This window comes from Antedon mediterranea, chromosome 8 (genome assembly GCF_964355755.1).
Source record: "Antedon mediterranea chromosome 8, ecAntMedi1.1, whole genome shotgun sequence".
Lineage (NCBI taxonomy): Eukaryota > Metazoa > Echinodermata > Crinoidea > Comatulida > Antedonidae > Antedon > Antedon mediterranea.
In genome coordinates, this window is record NC_092677.1 from 6,261,211 (window position 1) to 6,280,933 (window position 19,723).

At 34.3% G+C, this 19,723-nt stretch overlaps 2 protein-coding genes across 2 annotated transcripts; both read right to left on the reverse strand.

Annotated features, from left to right (window-relative positions):
- Nucleotides 1-898: 898 nt before the first annotated feature.
- LOC140056685 (putative aldolase class 2 protein PA3430) lies at nucleotides 899-3,992 on the reverse strand. Its single transcript, XM_072102140.1, has 4 exons — nucleotides 3,454-3,992; nucleotides 2,798-2,975; nucleotides 2,256-2,500; nucleotides 899-1,400 (listed from the first exon to the last, which is right to left on the reverse strand). Exons 1-4 carry the CDS (start codon nucleotides 3,796-3,798, stop codon nucleotides 1,236-1,238), a joined length of 933 nt encoding a protein of 310 aa, XP_071958241.1. The 5' UTR covers nucleotides 3,799-3,992; the 3' UTR covers nucleotides 899-1,235.
- Nucleotides 3,993-9,596: 5,604 nt separating this feature from the next.
- On the reverse strand, nucleotides 9,597-15,012 carry LOC140056948 (putative aldolase class 2 protein RP493). The gene is made up of 4 exons (XM_072102482.1): nucleotides 14,546-15,012; nucleotides 11,568-11,745; nucleotides 10,864-11,108; nucleotides 9,597-10,355 (listed from the first exon to the last, which is right to left on the reverse strand). Exons 1-4 carry the CDS (start codon nucleotides 14,879-14,881, stop codon nucleotides 10,191-10,193), a joined length of 924 nt encoding a protein of 307 aa, XP_071958583.1. The 5' UTR covers nucleotides 14,882-15,012; the 3' UTR covers nucleotides 9,597-10,190.
- Nucleotides 15,013-19,723: the final 4,711 nt, after the last annotated feature.

The window sequence follows — 19,723 nt, forward strand, 5'->3', positions numbered from 1 at the left end:
TCTCTTCCAATCCTTATATTTATTTGCTTAATTCATTATCTTTCAAAATTGTCATCTTCGAGTTTATTTTGATAATTCCATTATACCAAAAAATTAGAACACGATATGAGTCCCGTAATTTCACCTATGCTACACTGTATATAGATATACAGTATATACTGTACATATTGTATATGACACATAATAGGTACAACTCAGCGCTATAAGTGTATATGCATCATGTCATAGGATGGCGTACATCAACTTTTTACGATGGTATGTTAACGTACGTGCATGTTTAAAAAATGTTAATTTCATTAAAATGATCAAAATGATCACCCATAATTCGTCAAAGTGACGAATTAAATTCTAGTTTGTATTTGTATTGTACTTCAGGCTACTACCTATATTTCTGTACTGTATAGTAATCATTAATTTAAATAATATTTAATCATTTGCCCATCTACAACAGACGTACCACCATTTTCAAAATTCAATATATTGTAGCAATACTTCGAATTCGTAAATAACAATGGACTTTCTTTTTGGACTTCAGATTAGGCCTAGACGTACGTAACACTTGCGAGTGTATTTAAAATATAGTGCAAACTGTTGAATTGTATTTAATTTTGTTACAATGAATTTTACTGACTGCATACATTGTATATTTATAAGCATTTAGCCTACCGTGACTTTCTTTCAATTCTTTGAATCTTTTGTGACAATTGTGTACAAATGGATTTGAAACATAAAAGGCGACTGATAATAATTCGCAATTATTACATATTATTATTTTACATACGTTTGGTAAGTTTTCTTGACGCGGTTGAAATCAGCGGGGCTCACACCACCATCGAAAACGGGTACTAATGCTAGTACAAAATAACAAACACGAACAACAAGTAAACAAATAAGCCACTTTTTAAAATTTACTTTTTTATTTGTTGACGAAAAAATCATGGCCACGATCAGAACAGTACAATCGAATATGGACATCAATTTTACCAAATATTGAACATCACCTATGCTTCTTGCAAACCTGGGCTAAACAAGTTGACGTCGCCAAGGAGTAGCCTACACACAACTCAATCCGATGACATAGAAAAATATATTGCTTTTAAAAATGATAATTTAATATGCTGATCCTTATTTGAGTTGGAATGCACACGTAAATGAAATTCATTGTATGCAGCTATCGTAATCATCAAAGATAAGATCTTTAAATATAATTTTTTTTTTATTGCAACTTATATTATCTATTCAGTATAGTCGTATGGCGATTTTATACGAATTAAACGTTTTATAGCCTCAAAGTAAAGCGTTGAATCTTTAGTGTAATTTGCCATTATTTGTGTTCGAACTAAACTTGCTCCTGCATCATCCAACTCAGAAAGTTTAGCTCCTGAAGACATTGCCAAAATCTGTATAAATGAATATATTATTAATTATCCCTTCTATGAAAGTTATTTGTAATTAAAAATGTAACAGTTTTTTTTGTATCGTCCTCAAGCTTAACTTGAAACTGGGAAATTCGGATAGTATATGGATACGTAACCAGCAGTCCCTGCCAATTTATTATACCACCAGAGAAACACAGTTTAGGTTTTAGTACATACATTCAATCAGTAATAATAGATGCTCTTAAGAGAGATCACAGAGCGTCTTGATAGACAATTACGGTACGGCACACAATAATCTCCGACACGCTACACTGCAATAATACACTCAATACTCCAATAATGTAAGTGTTTTTTTAAACAATTTCTATACCGGCGGCTCAATTATATTTGTCAAATTTCAAAAGAAAAAATGACAGGATCACTGTATTATTCTGTGTAAGAAAATAGGGCAATGTTGTCAGTAGGGTCGGTTGAATGGTTGTCTTTGTGTTATTTTTCTATATAACAAATACTTGATATTATGCTTCAACAACTGTTAAGCTCTGTCTACACTATCAAACTAACTTAACAAAAAACATATGATATGCCCAAAAATATGGTAGTGATATTCTCAAATAGGTATGACATCATCATGTCCATATAATATGAGCACATCACACTATTTTTGTCACATAAAGTTTGATAGTGTAGACGGAGCTGTATAGTATTTAGTCAGTAGACTTATTTTTGTATAATTTTATACGTATTATGCCTACATTTTATGGACCACAGAATCCGAAATAAAATATTGAATGTACATTATAAAAGTAATTTTTTGTCTGTATGTTTGTATAAATGTGTTTAATTAATTAATAAAATGTAACTATGTATACATACTTGAACCATTGCTGCTCTTTCCAAATAGTATGTTGTATTAAATGCACGTGCTACGGTTTTGTCGGTTACTAATATTCCATGATTACCCATTATTAACACAGATTTTCCACTCATAATCCTAGCTAACCTACACCCTTCCTCTGTGTCCATTGCAAGACCCTCGTAACCATCATCATAGGCAACGTCACCGAAAAAACGAGCTGAATTTTGATGAATCATTCGCAAGGTGGGATCTTGAAGGCATGCTGAAAGGGAATGGCTGTCATTAAAGATGTATTATCCCTCTGAAAAAATAATTATTCATCATCATCAATTCTTCATTTTTCATGTTTTAGAGGAACAATACATCTTTAAAGGTTTGTCCTGAAAACATTTTTTTGAATAGGCCGATAATATATTTATCGGTTCGTCGATATACCTAAAAATAGTCAAATTGGCTGCCAGCAATGGGGTTTTGGTTTTGTTATAGGCCTACAGGTAGGCCTAAGTGAACATTATTTTACTGTGTTTTTTTCAATGCAGATGATAAATACTGTATTTACATAGTGCTGAACAATACGGTGTATGCAGATGGAATACTGTGTTTATAGAAGATCCACTTTTGAGGGCCTCTTGATAAACTTGGCAATGAATATTTACAGCTGTAGTTTCTGGTTCACCAACACCTTCTACAACAGTACCACTCGCCATGTCCACACCCACTAAACGGCTAGCTGTCACCTGTGATATATTACAACTTTTAAATTAAATCTGAATAGTAGTAGTAAAAACGATATTTTATAGGCCTAGAACAGTCTCTGTCCCTCCACTCTCTCCTCTATATAATAAAGGTCATTCTCATCTCCCTGATATTCAAATTGCACTCAATTTTAAATAATTTTGTACTATTTTTTTTCTAGTATGTATTTTTCTGTTTTTTTTAGGCAGATGCTACTGTATTTGCCCGAGATGGCATCGGTTGTAGCTATTTGAATTGAACTAGGCCATAGGCTTACTTACTTGGACCCGACATTTTTGACCTACAACAATACACAAACCACAACAAAAAGTAGGCCTTCCAGTCCACTAGCTACGTGACCAAAAACAACAGGCAGATAATCTTTGAACAAAGGACCTATTTAAGTAGTGTACGAAGTAAACTAGAAGTACAGTATTACTTCTTGTTAGTAGTTAGGACCTAGCCTATAGTTATACATACTTCATTCCAATGAAGTCCGTACGGGAAAAGTAGGATAACCTCTCCTTTTCCATTTCGTGCAGGTGCTTTGGTTGATAGATGATTGTTAATTCCTTCAGAAAGACCAAAGGAATCTAATGCTTGATAGGCAGCTGCAAGCTCTTCCCGTTGTTGTTTATTCATTTCAACACAACTGGCCTCTTCAGACCATGTTGCCCGTCCGCGATGTGACCTCCTTTCCCATGCGAGAATCGGCCTAGGCCTAGAAAGCCTAGGCCTAGCCGAATACATCCTACGAGTACTAATGTTCAGACACTGCCACCGATATAAACTAGTTAAAAGCTTTTGCACACACCCAACTGACATATTTATAAGTTAATGTCTTCGTGTTTATCACTGTAATTTTAAAAGCACATTGATCAGAATTTTTTCCGATCACAAACTAACCAAAACATAAAATATTATTGTTGTAGGCCTGTATAAACGGCGGCGCCGCCAACCACCAATTACAGATCGAAGAAGATAAATCGAGGCCGCATATATATCGATGTGTGCGTTCTTTTTACCAGTTTTATTTATTTGTTGACCTTGAATCGAATGGCACTCACAATGTGGTGCGTTAAAAAAAAGGAAAATATTTTGAAGGGTAAAAAGAAAACATGCATTATTAAAGATGTATAAATTGTTCCTCTGAAAAAATATTTATAAAAATTGTTTTGTTGAATATATCAAATTGTGAAAAGAGCTGGTAGACCCAGGGAAGAGTTAAATGTAATTTAACTCTTCCCTGGTAGACCTAAACTTATAGGCGATATAAATCTGCTTGGATAATTATATACAGTAATGATAGATCAATACAGGCTGCTTTGCGTATAATGGGTGATGACAAGATGTATTATACAATCATAACCTACTTTTAATGTATCTTTGTGGGTATTTTGTTGTAATCTTCTGAATTTGTATAGTATATATTTTTTTATATTTCATGCCAATTTCAAATGAATTTCCATTTATATTACTATGGACAATAAAATAATATCAGTATCAGTATTTTAATGTCACATAATAGTTACAGTAAGTATTCATTTTGACCAAAAATTAGAATGGAAAAAAATGATTACCTGAAAAAACTGTAATATAGCAAAAATAGCCAATGGGTTGTTGGTTGAATTGAACAGTTTATTTTATCATTTTATAAGTTAAACATTATTTTGCAGTCAGTCTTGCCAGGCCCGTAGCCAGGGAGGGTTTTTATGGTTCGGGCGAACCCCCCTTTACAGCGACACCCCCCCCCCCCCCTTAACCGACTGCGAACCCCTATCCCCGACATCCACAATACCTCACCACACCCTCATCTCTGAAAATCCTCCAAATACGTGCCCCACAATACAAAAGGTTGTTTGTAAATTGAAAAATTTGTAAACTCGTTCGTGAATAACTCATACCTTATTATTAAACAAATGAATTGGTTGCCGATTTTCACCTGAAAAATAATACGAATTTTTGGTCCCAGGATGTAACATGATATTGACGCGAGCTTGGGCACGAACTAATCGTACAAAGAACACCGCTAGACAACCGCGTACCTATTGTTTCGATCACTGGCAGTCAGCATGCATAAAGTATATAGCCTTCCGACGTACATCAAAAAATGGAACGCTGCGGTTACCTACAATATTTATGTGTGGCTATGAAGTATAGTGTATCATCATCATCAGGCCCGTAGCCAGAATGCATCTGAGGGGGGTTTTCTTGACACCAAGTATTTTGCGAGCGCAGCGAGCAACTGTAGGCTGGGGGCCAGGGGGCCGCCAAGGGCCCCCGGTCGGGGTCCAGGGGGCGAAGGCCCCTGGAAGCTTTGGCTCTCAGAGCAATTTCGGTTGTTTTAATAAGCTTACAGAGACATTTTTTACCTACTAAAATCTGAGTTATGCAGAGAAATTATATAGTACAGTATTATGGAAGTTAGTATAGTACTGATCATGAAATACAGCTTTATTGTTGCAAAAAAGTATATTATATTAGGCCCTTAAATAATTTCTTATCCTATAAACATAAAAAACAAATAGTACCGTATATTTCGGTGTACAAGTCGCACCTGTGTATAAGACGCACCCATAAAACGGAGACTGAAATATTAGTATTTTTTATGTAGTCGATGCATAAGACGCACTTATTTCTAGGCCGAAATTTAAACATTAATTTACAATCAAAACAATGGTATTTTAATAATAAAACAACGATATTTGAGACATATTTATTAGAATCAAATGATATAATTTTGTTTGATTGCCTTTATTACATCGTAATCAGTCTCTACTTCAACTGAACCTTCAATGAAAAGGGAAATCCCCATATTGTTTCAGTTACGATGCACTGTGTGGGTAGGGCTGCCTATGTCTATTTAAGTAACTTTAATTTCATATTATTTAAATATATACCTTCTTATTGTGTGTATGACCATTATAAAATCAATCCAAATGATGTTCAGTTTTTTGGGCTGATAATGAACCAGGAATATCATGTTGGGTAGGCCTATATGAAAATCTTTCTTATTTCCATGCATGCATTACAGCAATATGAGGAGAGGAGAGCACCAACCATGTGCTCCTTGCCTGGTGTCCAGCACTGTTGGCCATATGCACTATGAGATTAGGGGAAGCTACTTAACACAATAACAACACACTCTTTTAGATATCGCTTGACATACGAACTATTGCCTACATGATTATAAAATTATGTGATTGTTGACATAGAGATGTAATAAAAATAAACCACCGTGATCAAGGGAAATAGTTATTGTGTAATTAAAATGTGACACCACCGTAATTAATGGACTCTTCCATAAATGTGTTGCGCTGTGATGCTGCATGCTGCTAGAATACACACCCGCGAGTTCAGAGAGTATTACTAGGCCTGTGTAGAATATCTAATGCGTACTTAACTGTAATATTAATTAATACAGTCGAGGATGACAATTTACCTTAACTAAAAATTCAATAAACTTGTTACCACACTGTGGTTAGACAGGAGTGAGTAACTAGCTAGGCCTACATTGCAGAGTAGTACACTATTTTTAATTAATTTAAATATTAGTAGGTAATTAAATTAATTAGGGTAACATTTAGAGGTCAAATTTGCGTGTCAAAAGTGCGTCTTATACACCGAAATATACGGTAGGCCTACGTACACGTACTAATTTAACTCAGCACCATTTTTATTCAAGTTTACACAGTGAAATTCTTTGGTTTAATGAAAAATATTTCCAGGAAAAAAATAAAAATCCCCAAAAAGATTGAACTGAACTGAACGTGATCTTGTGCGTTCCGAAAAGCCCGGCCGAAGCACGCGATTGGTCAGTCCATTTTTCTGTCATATTTATAACCGTCATCAACAATCTCTCGATCTCACGCTCAGCAGTGACTTTGACATCGGACAATCTGTATATTCGATCGATTTAAACATAGTCAATAGAAGTAAAATGACTAAAAAATCTGATATAATTGATAATTAATTGCACGATTTTGGAAGTGGGGCCTTTGTTTTTCAAGGGGGGTTCGCTGGTAAAAGGGGGGTTCGCGCAAAAGGGGGGGGGGGGGGTTCGCCCGAACCCCAAAAAACCCCCCTGGCTACGGGCCTGATCATAGAGGATTACAGTGAATTTAATATATTACACTATAATATCTATGGTATCATGTACTGTAGTTTACATTAGGCCTATGGCATTCGATTATTTTTTTCTAGACCACCAGCCGATACGTAGGCCTACTCAACTGTATCAATACCACCTATTTACATTGATATATTTAGTTTCCTCAACAAATTGCTGTAAATAAATATAGATAGAGCTATCAGGGGCGGTCGCAGGACTATTTTAAGAGGGTTGCCCAAAGACTCCAGGGCTGTAGACACTGAGTATTTGAGCAAGCAAATTGTTAAATGACACCCCTAGATGGCCGCAAATAGTACTCTCGCACGTAAATTTATGATAAATTTTTTTTCGTTCAATGCAAACGTCGCGGGGAAGTCTCCGATTAAGGTACTTTTGGTACGGTAATACATTCTAATAACTGTACTCAATTAATGTAAATTAATTATCAATTAATAATTTTAAAAAGTTGTACAAAAAATATGAAGCAGTTGCTATAAATATATTGAGCAAAAGGTTAAATTGTATAATTTGGAATTTTAATTCATTTAAAAATGCTAAATAAAGTCAGATGTTAAAACCACATTTTCCAAAAATTCATTTTCATTTATCCACTATAAACTTTACAAAAGTGTTGTTTTAAACCACACTCCAAATAAAACAAAGAAAATAATGATAGAAAGAAAGCAAACTTTGCTCTGTTACCGGTATAACACGGTTCAAATTTTGGAACGTCTATAAATTACTACGGAAACTCGGCCTATTTACGACGAACGTACGGAAATGAAGATAAATAGGGTACTACACGCATCGGAAATACAACACTATACGCACAATTATGATTTGGCCTAAAAATTGGCCTTAGATTATGGAAAACCCCCGGCAAAACGCAATAATTATGGACAAATCGATTATTAGCCTTGGCAATATGCCTAATATTTAAAAGGAATGAATATAGGCTATATTTCGTTTGTCGATGAATTTTTTAAATCATGTGTGAATGATTGATCCATTAGAGGTAATCTGTGATGGTTCTAGTAACACTGCTATGCGTGCGTAATTTGTGAATAACGTAGTAGTATGCTACATACACGAGCCTAGATAGGGAGGATCTGTACTGTCGTTCATTGCGAGAGGAGGGGGAAGTCCGGTAATGTGTCATGAAAAATGTAACAAGCCAGAGATGAAATAAAATTACTAACATTTAGCTGATTGTCGTTGTTTTAGTCGTCGTCAGAAGTTTATCGACCGACATCTATTTCTCATGTGTAGTAGAGCGTTTCTTTGATTGAATAATTTTTTTTGTATTATAACACAAGTTCATTTTGGATTTTCAGTAAATTACCAATTGTTTATTCAAAGTCAAACTGTAACTAATCCCTCACTATTCAATCAAAATGTTATTATACTACTGTATTGTTGAAAAATGGATTGCGTGATATGAAAATAGATTGATAGTAAAGTGTAATAAAGACACGTTCTTGTCTGGTTATTAGGTATGCATGCTCTGATAAAGCAGTGGATTATTTTTGTAGCGTTCCATTTAAAATAGATTTTATTACAAAGAAATATTTTGGTTGTGAAGGTCGTTTTAACAATTAGGCTAATATCAAAACATTCAACAATGATAAAATGCCCTGCAACTCTGTAACTACTTTATGACTTAGCCTATCAAGTTCCGTGTCCGGATGGTATACGATGAAATGGAACTCAATTTCAATTTAGTGGCAGAAACAACATTTAGTATGAAATTAAGGCTGTTGCCCGGGCCACAAGGGAAACACAGTGACAGTGGGACAGTGACCCAAATACTTAGTGTCCGAACCCCCCTTTGACAGATCCTGGCTACGGCCCTGCTTGCTGTATGTGTGTGTGTGAGACTGAGAATGAAACACAAATATAGATGATATAATGATTTGGATAAATATTTATTCTGAAAAGTCCTGTGAGTACGGATCACGGCAAAATAGAAATATATATTAAGTGATTAAGTAGAAAATACTGGGATGCTACAAGCACAAGCATGCGTTGCGGCTGGCGATGATTTAGAAAAGGGTGAAATGTTTGAGCCGCCAGCCGTGCAAAATGCGATTGGTGTGTGACACCAGCAATCGGGCGATTTTTTTTTCAGATTTTTTTTTCTACAGAAGTGATTAGCCTGACTACGGTCTATTCGAAGTTTCTGATTTTATTAATCTTCATTTTTCAGTTTGTTTTTTTTTTGGGTGGGGGGGGGGGGAATACATTTAACAAAACAAACCACAAACTTTTACAAGCATCAAAACATAAATCAATCATTATTGTAAAAAAAAGAAAAATAATTATGTTTCATAGAAATGTTTCATTTTAGCATAAATTTGTAGTAAAGTTTTTAACGGCCTGTTAGTGGCGATATTTCTCTGTTTGAATGTGGACAGGGTTTTAAATAAAGAATAATTAAGGAATTTAAAACAAAAAGTTTTAAAGATGTATTGTTACATACAAGGCACAAACACAAGAGGCAATACAAAAGATATAGATTATATAATCTAATCTACGTTTTATTCTTCAAACAGAGAAGCAAAAGATAACAAAATCAATTAAATTGATTATAAAGATAAAGATTAATTAATAATATAAAATAATTATCAAAGCATAAGATGGTGGTAACACACAATCAAAATACATAAAGCAATTAAAGATTTTAAAATATAGCTGAGCCCAACAAGGCTAATATAAAGCTTTAGCCTACTTCAGTTGTTCAAAACAGTCAAACAGACTTTTAGATACTTCGATAGACTTTAACAGCTTTTAGTTTAGCTATCTCAGTATTTGTATCAGGACTCATTAAATATGATTAATGTACCACTATTTATATTCTTATGCAAGATACAGTATATGGGGTGATTGAATGATCTCATTAAGTAAAAGGGGGACAATTCTTTAATATTAATCTGATAATGTATTCTTTAACTTTAATCTGATAATGTATTAATATAAATAAGCATGAAATAGAATACACTATATTTGTTAAAAAATTGCACCAAAGTATAATTAAAAATAAATACATGATCTAATCCCAAACCTTTAATGCAAACCACCCAATTAAAAAATAAACGATCTTTCCAATTCATGAAGTAAAGTCTCCCTGATATGTGTGCTTCAAGATACGCTTGATTGACTCAAAATGTGCAGCAACAAGAAATCGACTGTCATTTTTAATCTGTTGGTTAACAAATTTTGCAAGATTATCTGGCAGCTTTGACATTTTTTTACCTGTTGACATGGCTAGTACCTGAAAAAAAAATATTGGTAAAAATAACTTTTAAAAAAATTACAGATATGTACAATAGCATCACCCTAAATCAAGTTTGAAGTTTATTGTTTCACACAATACAATATACAATATAAAACACAGAAAATAAATGAATAAATATAATTGTGTGTGGAGGACGCATTAAAGATAAATATAAAGAGAGTAATCAAAGGCACAGTGTTGAACTGTGAAATGTGCAAACAACCACATTTGTGCAAACATTTTGCCCTCAATTAATGTGTAAACAACCACATTAAATGTGTAAACTTGTACAAATTCATAATCCAAATGTGCAAACATCACGCCGTCAAACAATCAGTTTTGATGTTAAATGTGGAAACGAAATTCTACAAATGTGTAAATAATTTTCTTTAACCAAAACAAAATAACCAAAATGGAAAGTGGGATACAATAGATACTAATTCTCTGAGGACCTAAGGATACCAACTAACATGATTCTTTGCAAAGAACATAGGCCTACACTCACTTGAAGCTCGGCTGCCTTTTCTAGGTAGTACGTCTTATCAAAAGCCTCTGCAGTGCTCTTCCCCAAGACAAGTACTCCATGGTTGCCCATGAACATTACAGACTTTCCATGCAGTTGTTGAGCTATTCTAGGTCCCTCGACACCAGTTGTCGCTAGACCATCATAACCACAATCATATGCGACGTCCTCAAAAAATCGGGTTGAATTCTGATGTATCATATGAAGAGTGGGGTCTTCGAGACACGCTTGTGAAAATAAATTGAAGTTGAATGATTTGTCGGTTATTATTAACTTAGCATTTTCAAGTTTTATCATTCCATTTACACTGCCGAGTCAAAATCAAACATGTGTCAAATACAGATACATTTTATTTTTACATTCGATTAAGTAACCACTTACATTTACACAGCCAAAATAGCCACCATGCAACCTCCCAAAAAAAGATATTCAGTGTTGTTTTCATTGTAAACAAAGATACAACTTGGGGTATAACGGAATTGGCAATGAATATATTTGATATCATATTTTTAAATTGCACCAAGGAAGATGCCAACAACTTCTGTCGCTGATTAGGCGTGCACTCAAAAAAAAAAGTAAACAAAAAATATATTACTTAAATTTAAGTAGGTTATAAACAATTTGTCAAATTTTCTAAAAGCCCACCACGGTATAGTTTACACTTTACTGACAGAGATCCAACTTACCCAAAGAAGTAGCATGTGGTGGATGTGTATGGAAAACAGACTGTATCGATGGATCAGTCTTGAGTATGTGACTGTGTAAAGCTTTGTGTATCTCTGCTGCTGATGTCTCGGGCTCACCATCACCTTCAAGTACACTACCATTTTCAATGTTGATACCAAGCAGGCTGCTGGCTGTAACCTGGAGCATTAAATATACAAACATTTCATCAAAAAGAAAAATCACAACGAAAATTGAATAAACTTTCCTGGACTTCTACGATCAAGGAATTTACCCAATCAGAGTATATTAATATACGTCGAGAAAACTATTCAGCACTACAGTATAATAATACCACAAACTTTTTACCAACATGTTTATTTCGTCGTGACTAAAGATATTTTTTTTTTTAATTCATATCTTAACATATTCATTTCACATTCATATGTTAACAAATTCATTTCACGTTCTTGTCTTAACGTGTTTACACCTTAACGTTCATTTCACATTCATATCTTAACATATTCATTATCTTGGCGTTCATTTCACATTCATCTCTTAACGTTCATTTCACATTCATATCTTAACATATTCATTATCTTGGCGTTCATTTCACATTCATCTCTTAACGTTCATTTCACATTCATATCTTAACATATTCATTATCTTGGCGTTCATTTTACATTCATCTCTTAACGTTCATTTCACATTCATATCTTAACGTATAGGCCTACATAATTTAACTTATTCATATCTAAGGTGTTCATATTCCATATTCATATCTCAACATATTCATTACTTAACATGTTCATATCTTAACGTTTTTATATCTTAACATATTCATTTCACATTTATCTCTGAACGTATTGATATTTTAACTTATTCATATCCTAGGGTGTTTATATCCCAACATTTTCATATCTTAACTTTTATTCATATCTTAATATATTCATTTCACATTCATATCTTAATATATTCATTTCACATTCATATCTTAACATGTTCATTTCACATTCATATCTTAGCATATTCATATCTTGACTAAAGATACGGTACCGGTACCATATCCTAACTTCCGTTTGCTAAAGGTACGGTGCATTACGTCATAATCAGCCAATAGGGTACTGGTACGTGTGTGACGTCATCGTATAAGCACTTTCTTTTTTCGTATCGCGAAAATCGAAAACAAAGGTGATCAACCGCGTTTAACATTTTCTTGATTCATTTATCGCTAAATTATCGCGTGTGTGTGACAAAACCTCTACGAAGTAGCCCTAGGCTAGGTCGGTGATTGAAAAGCAAAAAATGTTAATTTCAATTCTTCAATACTGAAAACCGTTTCAAAAGAGAAGGACTAAGAAACAAAGTGATATGATAGAATCAATATTTCCAAAAAAGGGCTTGCAGAATAATAACTGTGTAATGATTACATATGTTATAACCAGCACTCAAGGATCTTTCTCTAGACACTTTATCTGATAGAAGGCGTAATATACAGGTATGCTATAAGTTTGCTCTGAATTCTTTGAAAAGTATTCATTTTGGAAAATGAATGCAAGTAACATGAAACTACGTGTGTAAAGTATCAATAACCCAAATGCAGAGTTGAAAGCTATAGAAAAGTGCAATCCCATACCATACCTTATCTCGTTTCTAAATGAATAATCATGATGTATTACCCCATTATCAGCGCAGTACAGTTTTCTTTTCTCTTATGTTTCCTTTTACGCTCTTTTCTTATGTCTCTGTTTTCTTGTTGGTCCTTTTTGGTGGTTTAATTTATCTTTCTATTTTAAGCTAAACTTTTCTGTTCCTGTATATAGTTTTTGGTGTCAATTTTAACCTTTTATATATATAATTACCATTGGTTTTATACTTTTATACACATTTTTATATTTAGAATATGTAAATATCCTTGTAATTCAGCTAGGCCTAGCAGTGTTATCAATTATCAAGAGGTTATCACGGGTGACATGCCAGGAAGGAAGTCCTCGGTAGGCTAAATTTGCTTATTATGTATTGTTGTAGGCCCAGAAAAAAGTTTGAAACAACTGTTTTTAGATTATTTTCAGTTTTGTAAACTTGAAATTGTAGTTTTTTTACATTAGTTGTGTCGATTGTGTAGTAGTAGTAGTAGATCGAGTTCATATGTTATTGGTAGACGTTAGTTACAAAAAGCGTTTACAACATGACAATCTCAAATATTATTTCATAATACTGTATACAACATACATTTCATGAAACAAGTTGTTTCATAGATCTCAATTGCTCTGTTAAAATGCATCGTAACTGCCAAATCGATCACCCTCAGAGAGAGCCGCTTTCGTCCCGATGCCTCGATCGTGTTGTTGTTTTTGGATGTGGAGAGGATGAAAAAAGCCAAGAAACCGTGCGCCAAGCCTTATACGATGTTGTCATACACATACCAGTACCCCATTGGCTGATTATAACGTAATGCAATTTTACTGTACCTTTAGCAAACGGAAATTGGGATACGGTACCGTATCTTTAGCCACAGCGTTTTTCATTTTGCCATTCTCCCCTCTGTAGTGAAAAGTCTAGCCATAATCTACTCTAGACAGGCCCGTAGCCAGAATGCATCAGACTGGAGGGGGGTTTTGTTGAAACCAATTATTTTGGGGTTCCAGGAGCCGAGGGGCCCTGTAAGCTTTGGCTCTCAGAGAAATTTCGGTTGTTTTAATCAGCTTACAGAGACATTTTTACCTACTAAATTCCAAGTTATGCAGAGAAATTATATAATTAAGTATTCTATAATTGATAATTAATTGCACAATTTTGTGGGGCCTTTGATTTTCAAGGGGTGGGGGGGGGGGGGGGGGTCGATGGTAAAAGGGGGTTTCGCGAAAAAGGTGGGGGGAGATTCGCGCAAAGGGGGAGGGGTTAGCGCAAAAGGAGGGGGGTTCGCCCCCCCCCCCTCCCCCAAAAAAGAAAAAACCCCTGGCTACGGGCCTAGTAAGTTATATAACATTAGTTTAGGTACCTCTGTCCAGTGCAAGCCGTATTTCACAATTAGCATAACTTCTCCTTCACCATTTTTTGCAGGAGTTCGTGACGTTAAATGGTTACATACACCTTCGCTCAGTCCGTAGTATGCTAGTCCTCTGTAGGCTGCTGCAAGATCCTCTCTGTCTTGTCGGTTCTTTTCTATTGAGCTCGAAGGTTTTACCTTATTCGCTTGTTCTATGTTGAGCCACGGCCTATACTTCTGTTGTTGTTGCTGCTTACACAGGCCTACTGTGGATGTTGAGATCATTCGTAAATTATCCCATACAAATGGGAAAAAAGAACGAGAATTTAATGATATACAGTTAAACATAGTTAATACACAATAACTGTTACGACAACAAAAACACGTGTCCCCTGTGTGTGGCGAAGCAATTGTTGTTAAATGACACCCGGTTACAACCGAACCGCTAATAATGTAGAAAACGCCAGTGAATGTCGAAACAACCGTTAATATAAAATGTAGTAAAACCAGTTTGGCCAGCCATTATGCCAGATTATGTTAGAGGGCGGTTTATGTTTATATGTAGGCCTAGTACAACAACAAAGTTCGTGAAGCAAAAAAAAAAAGGTCTTCAGGTGTTTTGGCCAAATTGTGCCAGATTGTGTACAAATTATGCCAGATTTTTTTGAAAAAATATGCCAGATAATATGCTAAATCGTGGAGAATATGCTTGAAAATGGTGAAAATTGCGTTTTTCAAATTATGCCCGATTATGCCAGGTTTTCTAAAATTATGCCCAGATGGGTCAAAATTATGCCAGAAAATCATACATAAATTATGCCAGATTTGGCAACTATGAGTAAAACTTCAGCTAATGTAGAAACACCAACAGCTTTTGTAGTAAATAAAAAAAAACACCAGCTAAAATGTATAGAAACGGTCAACAGCTTATTTTAGTAACGGAAATTGCCTCTCAGCTTCCTAGATATCGCCAGCTGATGTAGAAAATGTTATATATTTTTAAAAAATGTCTAAATCATGTGCAAATGCATCCATCTTTACTTCATTAAAACTCCAAAATTACGGTCTGAAATCTTTATTTTTCATTATTTTTGGGGGATAATAATAACGTAAAATTTCCATCAGCATAAAATATAAATATGAATTTAATAATATTATTTAAAAAGTATAACAACATACAGGTAGCCTACACTGTGCACAGGATTTCCGACTGTACATAATCATTTTAAATTCAAAAGTAATACATGGTATGCGGCCTACACAAGCTTTGCTAGGCTAGCTATAATCGGACATACCATAAGAAAAGATAGCCCCCTCGTTCGTGACAAAGGGTCGTTCAACCAGGGAAGAGTTAAATGTAATTTAACTCTTCCCTGGTTCAACAAAGGGCAATTAGGCCGCCCTACTATTGGGTCGTAGACGTCCTAGGCCTAAAATATCTTTAAAATTATATTATGTTCTTAGAGTAGGCCTATTAGGCGCCGGCCTATTATTTATTATTTAATATGGCACTCAAAAGTTTGTATATTTAGGGTAGACTCATAATCATATACCGTTTATTTCATATAATAATTAAATTTTAAATTATGTAAAATGCCATTTTTTCGGGCGGGAACCTATAAGATAAGATAATACGATTTATAAAGCGCACACATCCACAAAGTGCTTAAGGTGCTTGTAAAAACCATGAAAAATACTAATCTTGAAACTAAAAGTAACAAAACATTTTGCAAAAAAAGAAAACCGGAATAAAAGCAGACCAATCGAACCCACATCACTGCTTTCGTTTACCAGCAATTTGAGGTGCATGCCAGCACATTACTCACAGGTGTTCACATGAAGCTTTATTTCTCTAAAATTGTCTTTGCTCAGCTCAGCCCCAAGCATAAAGGTTCTTATTCATGTTGTTATAAATAAATAATAGATGTCATTGCCGGGGACCTTGCAGCTCTATTTTAAACAGTTTGGTATGTCGTACGTTGTTATGCAAATGAGTTTGTGCGTGTGTATTATGGGGAAGATGATAATTATTATTTATGTTAGTCATTCGCGGTACACGCCATTTACTTTAGAAGATTTTTCAAATCATGTAAATAAAACATTTTCCGGGCGGGAAGTAGCAGCTGGACTTCCCTTTTAGTTTGCAAAAAAAGTAATCTCGAAAAGAACTCCATGTGGAAAAGAAGCCCACCCAAGAGTACTAAAAATGAAGGAGCACACGGGCTTCTTTTCGAGGTTTTATGACAGTCTATTTAATGGAAAATAATGCCACTTTTTTCCTGATTTTAAAAAAGGTCCACTTGTTCAAAATATCTCTCCAAAATCAAAGAAAAACAATATTTATTTTCAATTCCGAAAAAAAAAAAAAAAAAAAAAAAAAAAGTATCCGTAGAGGTCCGAACCCACTCTAATAGAGCTTAGAGCACCCAAACCTGAGCATTACACCCGTTACTACACAAAGTAGTACATGACTGAACAGCTGATAATAGTCTATTTATACGTGTATTACGTAATTCATCATTACGTCATAAATATCCTATTAACCTTGTTAAAACCAAAATGACCAGTTAGCTCAGTCACTTGAGCGTCGTGTTGACAACACGTATGTCGTGGGTTCGATTCTCACGCTGGTTCGGTGGAATAGAGTTAAAGGTATGCGACCACTGTGTTTGGGGTTCACAGAATTAATACGTCCCCCTTTCCACCACACATCATGAGGCGACAACATCAATGCATCTGGTGATGTGCTGGAAACGACCCCAAAAGGCTGTGGCAGGGCCTTAGTGCTGAGGCAGGGAGAGCACATTTGACATCTTTTTTTTTTATTTAATTTTTTTTTCAACCTGTAGGCCTATTCGATTTCGTTAATTTTATGTTTGCCGCCCTCAATTTTAAAAGAAATTAAATTTATTATTATTTTCATCGCAGGTGTACGAAACGGTTTGGTATGCCGTGGGTTGTTATGTAATGGTTGTGCAGGTGTAGTAGTGGGAAAATGCTATTGTTAGTCATTCGCGGTCAACACGCCACACTGTTAAATTTTGATATTGTATTGTAATATGTTATGAATAAACGTTTATGGTAGTTTGTTTGTATGGCCGCACAACGTGGCGCAGACGCTTACCGAAGAGAGTCGATTGATGCCGAAACGAACCGATGGAGGAACTTTCGTTTTATGCGAGGCATCGTTTTACCATCATCAAAAAAACGAGCCATTCATTTCCAAAGTGCGCGATAAATTTGGACAATTTTTGCTATAAAAGTTGGGTTTTCATAATTAAGTAACAATTATCTACTCTCGTTTGGTAAGTATTTGCAACATTCTGAGTGTCTTGTTTGTTTCCGTTTGGTGTTTAATAGGATTTCGGCAGAGGTAAAAAGAGGTCATACTTTTATCGAACTTTTTTTTATTATGATACGTGGACATTTTTATATTTTATTTCCATTGTTTTTAATAATGGAACGGTTTTTATATCTTCAGGCACGCCTAATTTGCATATAGTTGGTCTTAGTTCTCCATTAAACACCGATATGTAAAAGCAATAGTTACACAGTTATTAAGCAATAAAACAAGTCACGTGGCCAAAAAAATCAAAAGGCCAACATATAAAATAATACTGTACTGTTTGGTATCGTTGGATAGCTTTAAAAAAAAATCTGAATTCAGTTTACCAATGTATGTATTATTTTACTCTGCTCTTAGTATAATTCTTTAATTAAATACATTTTACAACGTTACAGGTCTCCATCATGATGTAAAGATAAACGTAGCTTTTGTTGGTTTTGTTTTTGGCGCTTTATTCAAATTTTTGTAAAGGGTCTAGTAAAAGTGTGATTATATTAATCTTCATTCATGTTCTTAAAGAACAATATATATCTTATCTTTAACATTTAATTTGTTACCTATAAGTTGTCTGTCTGTGTATGCTTTCCTTTAAAAATTTAATCGCTAACAGAATTCATTTCGAAATCAATTTAAGTAGATATTTTTAATGAATATATAACAGTGATTTCAGGATTAACCCGTTTTTCGTTGTGCAATTAACTGTTTGATATATTTTCCCTTACCGCATATTTACGCGCTCCATGAGTGGTGCTTGTTCTTTTTCAAACATGGCTTCTGCCTTGTTGCCATGGTGGTAATCAATTAATCCAAATTTGTTATTGATACACATAACGATCAATCAAATTAAATTATGTTTTAAAATTTGTATTCACTTTAGGCCTATTTCGTTTAGTTTCGACACAAATGTACAATGTACAATGTTTAATGTAGATTCTACTCGTAATAATAAAGAGATGTTTAAAAGCCTCTTCATTTTACTGATAGAACTGAGAATTAAATTTAGAATTTCAGTTAAGGATCCGCTCAAGTGTATCTTAAGAATCTGGTTCATAAGCATGACTCCCGTCGTACCGTAGTGGCTTCTTTTCGATGCAACGAGACTGGTAATTACACAGACTAGAGGCCGGCGCTTTCGTAATCGGAGTCTGCTTGATTTTTATTGTCTTCCTAAGACTCATCTGTTTTTTTAAATGTTTATTCTTGTAATGATCGTTTTATTTAAGGACTGTGTTTATTGCGAAATTTGAACCTTGTATTTTGTAATTTTATAATTTATCAGTTATGTTTATTTGATGTTATATCTTTATTTTTAAAAGGCGCCTTGTTAAACAGATACCATATTAATAATACCGGTCAACACCCATTTGCGCTTGATATTGTATTGTAGATATTTATTGTATTTTTTTTTTCGATTTTACAAGCTCAGTAGTATACGTATGAAACGCCTTATATGCCAAAATATTTATCTTTTTACTAATATTAAGTCAAAACTCTACAACCAGATTACATATTGACTTTCTATATTTAACATTTTGGTATAAGCATGGACAAATAAGTTATGCTAACTTATTTCTCCATGGTATAAGTATATCGCCCTCATGCATTGAACTATTACGCTATTTTATTTGATTATTCTTATTAAATATTTACATTGAGCATTGAATGAAGTCCAAGTTTGTTTGTAGTGTTCTTTATCAAAGCATCATAGACGTGTTGCATGATCTGAAGGCGTCTGCATGGTTCATTCTATCTGTCAAGTAAAATAGGTGAGCCTATATATTTTTTTAAGCATAAAATAAAATAAATCCGAATAATTGTATAGATGTTTTAGTTACTTTAGCCAA